The following is a 5,323-nucleotide window of genomic DNA, read 5'->3' as shown; positions in this document are numbered from 1 at the left end:
TTTCACCATTTTAGTTCAGAGTGTCCTTTCCTGTTATCTTAATTTTCTTGGAAGCTTTCTGGTATCACTTCTTTTTATCTCCCAGTATCTCTGCCCCAGGTGAAAGCATTTAGTCTTTTGTATCACTGGCAACCTGCCTGAAGATGCTGCTGCCTTTCCACGTTCCCACTTAGTTGAGGTCCTTTTCTATAGTCATTCAGCTCGTGGTGCTTACTTCAAATTACCATAACCGAAGTGCATCAAATCACAAGGACAGAACGTCACCATCACAGTCGGCAGGCCATGGATACCAAGGGACCCCCAACATCTATGTTCATTCTTGGGGAGGGAATAACATCAGGAGCACCTTTATTCCTAAGGGCCACATTCAGGACGAAATCCAGCTGCAACGGAGCATCATCTCCTGAAGCCTTGCTTTCCACTGGTGCCTAACTCGGGACAAGACTCGGGGTAGGACTGCTGTCTGCCCGGGAGAGGATTTACTTCGCAAGCCCCGTCCTCACCGAAAAAGAGGCTTTAGGTGCGGGAGCCCGTGCGGAGGATGCACACGCCGGCGTCCCGAGGAAGGACGCCTGTCGGGGGTCCGCTCCCCTTCCCCCGGGAGGGAAAGGCTGCCCGGGGTGGCGGCGGCGGCCGGCCAAGCAGCGGTGGCCAGCAGGTAGGGGCAACCCCGCCGAGCCCCCGCGCCGGCCCCGCAGCATCCCGCGCCGGGCGGAGCGCGTACTCACGGCTGTGCGGGGCTCCGGTGGGGCCGGGTGAGGACGAGGAGGAGACCGGGCAGGCGAACCCTCGCGGCAGCTGTCTCCCCAGCCGCTGCTGCTGGAAGCCGTCCGGTCTCTCTACCCCCGGCCTTTGGCAGGGTTCGAGCCCCCTGCGCCCGCCGCCAGCGTGGGAGGGCGCGGCGGGGCTACAGGCGGGGGAGCCGCTGCGACCAGCTCCCGGGAGCGAGGGAGCGAGCGAGGGAGGGAGGGAGCGAGGGAGGAGGCAGGAGGCAGGACAGCTCCCAGCCCTGGCCCGCCCTCCGTCTGCGGCTCCACCGAGGGGAAGCCGAGGGGTGCCGGCTGTCGGGGTCCTCCGTGCTTCACTGCCTGGGAAACTTCGGAAGCTTGCCGGGGAGCGTCTGTCCCCTGCCCCGAGGGGCGCTCCGGTGGAGGGAAGTGTCCCCGTGCGCACCAGCTGGATGGCGCGGACCCTGAGACCCGACGACATCAACCCTCGGACGGGACTGGTGGTGGCTCTGGTCAGCGTCTTTCTGGTGTTCGGCTTCATGTTCACCGTGTCTGGCATCAAGGGAGAGACCCTAGGAGACATCCCGCTGCTGGCCATCGGGCCGGCCATCTGCCTGCCGGGCATCGCCGCCATTGCCCTCACCCGAAAGACCGACGGCTGCACCAAATGTCCCGAGAACATGCGTCCGTGCTGTAAGGAAATCAAGGACCGGGATGTCATGGAGCTGCTAAGGACCCCCTCGGACCTGGAGTCTGGCAAGGGAAGTTGTGACGAGTTGGCCAGGAAAGCTTACCGCAAGGACAGGAGAGGGCGGAGGGGAGAGGACACCGTGTTCATCTGCACCACCAGCACCACCGCCGCTGCCACGGGAGAGTGCAAGAGCCTCTCCGAAAAGGTGGAGCAGGAGGAGATGCTGAAATACCTGGAGAGCTGTTACCCAGAGATGCCAGAGAATGTGTTCGTGGGGGATGGCTCCACATACAGTGCCTTGGAGAGGAAGAGCTCTTCTCCCAGCAGGGACAGCGCTCCTTGCCCTGACATTGAAGACAACATTTTTGTGGCTCCTAAAGATAGTATCATTGTCTGCTCTTACAAGGATAACAGCCCTTATGACAGGTACTGTTGTTACATAAACCCCACTGGAGTCAATTCAGACCAGGAGACCGTTGTGTGAAAGATGCATACTTTAAATATATGTATGTATACAAAAACTGCAACTTCAGATTCTCAATAGGGGATAATATAGCTGACTGCATGGGACAATCCTGATACTATTTCAATTTAAAGTGGTATGTGACTGATACTCAAGCCTTTTGTGCCTGAAGTACACTTTCTCTAAGTAAACAAGCATGTTTAAAGCTTAAATAATTCAATTTTTCATTTTTGGAAAAAAAAAGAAATTACGTTTTTTATTTTATTTTCCTCCCTTTTCCCTCCTTTTGTTTTTCCTGCTGCCTATTGTACCCAAGACCGTAGGCACACTGGCAGGAGGGCAGCAGTGGCTGTCAGCTGAAATCAGGAGCTGAATGAAACTCAGGCGCTGTCTGTAGGAAAGAATATGGTGCTCTATGGCTGAATAAGTTTTTGAAATACTTTGGGGGGGGGGCGGGGGGGCGGGGGTGGGGACTGAGAGATGTCAGCATGAACTCCAATAGCTGGCTGATGTCAGGGAGTGTAGAAGTAATTTGTCTCCCGTTGTCGTGGCAGGATTTTATTTTCCTTTGTGTCAAGGAATAGATGTCCTGACCCCATGGCCTCTTCTGCAAGTCTCCTAGGAACCAGATAGACTCTAGGCTCAGAGTTTTCAAAGACTAATACATCATCAATAGCATGAACATAGACGTGTTACCTTAATTTTCCACTGGTCTTGAGTTCACTGGAATGTTTCTAACACTTTTGGATTTTACAGGCATACTTGACAAGGAGAATGCCACATGAACATGACGCAGTTCTTGTACAGACTAGGAGCAGATGTCAGTGAACTCAGGTCTTTAAAATATATTTCAGTACCTCAAAAATCACTTCAGGAACAGACTTCTGTGAGTTATGTTCAGAGTGGGATCTGACTCTTCTGAAAATGCCATTTTCTTGTGCCTTTTCTAAAATGCCAGATATTTCTGTATGGGGGATGCATGGTGACAGTCCACTCAGGGGTCTCAAAGCCATGCTTTGCTGGGAGAAGGGAACAGAGGGCCTGACTGAAGGTTGTTTTTTTCACAGCTTGTGGATACATAGCAAGAAAATGTGAAGTGAGTAATGAAGATTAACCATTCAAATTCAGAGCCTGCGGTTTACGTACTTTAATACAAATCCTGGCTATTCTGTCTGGCGACACTAAGTTGCCTGTTACGTGCTGTGCATAAACATCCTACCTGCCCTCTACAGTGTAGGTAACAGAGATGTGCTGTAACACAATGTGCATGCTAAGCAGCTACTCTGAGTGTTCAGGTCTTAGGGTAATTGTTGCTAAAGTGTAGAGTAATTTGCTAGCATCTCACAAAGCCCCAGTTCCTGTAAGTAAACTCCCAGAACGCCAAAAAGTTCCTATGTGATGGAAGCCTTAATAGCTGTTCCTACTTAGCTGGTTTTTGTAAACCGTAAGTTGTACCAGAGCAATGTACTGAGTTACCAGAGCAGGAAATAAGAAAAACAGCCTTTCATTTGTAGCAACCTGAGATGTTGGGTAGAAAACTAAAAGGAATTTTGCACTCAAATGAGGCTTTCCATGCCCATGGAACTGTTTGGAAAGTGAATGTAAATTTTATACATATACTTATGTGTGTATATTTGTTTGTTTGTTGAGAAACTTATGTCAAATCGTAACAACCAGGCAATGAAGATGTTTCCAGAAAAATGAAGCTATTTTCTGTCTAGCTTGTTGTCTTTCAGACCAAATATGATGTTAACCCTTTGGCCAGGCTTTGGTGGGGCATCTGGATACTGTTAGGATAAATTCAAAAAACACTAGCTAGTTGAAGTCATGCAAAAACTCTGGATAGGTGTTTACAGGCAGCTCTGCTCTTCAGGCAAGCAGCAACAGTATTGTGGTAATAAAAGAACACCTGCGCTCTGTGCAGCCCAAGTTTTATCCAATCAGCAAAGGAATTCCACAAAAACAGTCCCTCTCCCTGACATGTTCAACTTCCACATAAAAGCATTCAGTTCTTGTTAGCAGCTTGCCTCCTGCTTAGGCTTAGTCACTGCAGGACCTTATTCTGCAATGTACAGAGCAAGTCTTTTAATGGCACCAGGAAGACTTATTTCATGACCTCTGAAGCCAACAGCTAAAATACTGCTGATGAACACGATGATGAATAGGGTCTTTTGCTTTCTGCACCTAAGCAGAGCAGGTGAGGGTCTCATTGTGTGCCCAGGGGTGCTCAGCATCCCTGGAGGTCAGACACACCATGAGAAAACAGGCTACTAGGTCCTGCCTGCTGCCTTTGACAGGGTTGTGAGTAATCACTTGCCTTGCATAAGAGAGCAAGGCACCAGCTTGCTAGGAACCTAGATTTGTACAGTTCTGCAAATATATATAGGAAGCAGTCAAGTTTTTTCCATTTTGTCTAGGATTAGATGTTCTCTGTCAAAAGTTACATGGGCTTTTCGAGAAAACACAGCAAACTTCAGTGAGAAATGGAGTAGTAAATATATAACTTGATATACAGACACGCAGATTTGAGTCATGTGCTTTATTTAATTCTTAGTGTAAAAACAAGAAAATGCTTGTATTCAAGGAAAGTTTAATGGGAATGAAAACTTCCCACAATATAAAAAGAGGCATAAAAAAATGTGTTTAAAATTTGGTATTTACAGGCAGTGTCATCCCACCATTCATTCAGCTAAGATTTCACAATAAAATACAACTTTAAGCAATATTTCTAGGCTAATATACTATATTCCTCTAAATTTGTTTATTGAATGTGTGAGAATTTGAAATCAGAGAAGTAAATTAACATTGCCTCTGAAACCTTTCTTTATATATATATATTTTTTTTTTTCCCCTGCTAGTTTAATATAGAATGAAATTGAAATTGATTCATTTGGGCATTTTAAAAATATGATTTTTTAAATTTAAAAATGAAAGGGATGTAAATTTTTTGTTTGTTGGGGGGTTATGTGTTAAGCTTTGGGTTTTGGGGTTTTTTTTTTGTTGTTTTGCGGGTTTTGTGGTTCTGTTGGTTTGGTTTTTTTCAATAGTGACCTTTTTATAGTTTTGTCAGTAGAAATCTAATGCATATTTGATCACAGACATCATGACAGCACTTTCAAATATTTTATGCAGATAGCATACTGAGATTAGAGAGCATCTGAGACTTTATTTTCATTGAGGTCATGTGGACACTGGAACTTGTGGTACCAGTGCTGATCTTACAAGAAGCAGGAATAATCACTTTGCTTTTCAGAGGCAGCTGTTAGTCTGAAGTTGGCTTCAGTATACCACAGCTTGGGTGTGACTCCAAGCCGTGACCAGCGATGAGAGCTGCTTTCTGGTTTTGCTGCTTTAAAAAACCTCTGGGGTCAAGGTTCCACTTCTCTTCTTAATGCTCTCTTCCAAACAATGCATGAAGTTGTAGGGAAGCTCAGTTTGGGG

At 47.2% G+C, this 5,323-nt stretch overlaps 1 protein-coding gene across 1 annotated transcript; it reads left to right on the top strand.

Moving 5' to 3' along the window:
• The first annotated feature begins 1,180 nt into the window (after positions 1 to 1,180).
• TMEM215 (transmembrane protein 215) lies at positions 1,181 to 1,903 on the top strand. The gene has a single exon (XM_040091055.1). The coding sequence runs from the start codon at positions 1,181 to 1,183 to the stop codon at positions 1,901 to 1,903; it is 723 nt and encodes a 240-aa protein (XP_039946989.1).
• Positions 1,904 to 5,323: the final 3,420 nt, after the last annotated feature.

This window comes from Hirundo rustica, chromosome Z (genome assembly GCF_015227805.2).
Source record: "Hirundo rustica isolate bHirRus1 chromosome Z, bHirRus1.pri.v3, whole genome shotgun sequence".
Classification (NCBI taxonomy): Eukaryota; Metazoa; Chordata; class Aves; order Passeriformes; family Hirundinidae; genus Hirundo; species Hirundo rustica.
Note: the sequence above shows the minus strand (reverse complement) of the source record. Positions and strands in the feature narration are given on the sequence as shown.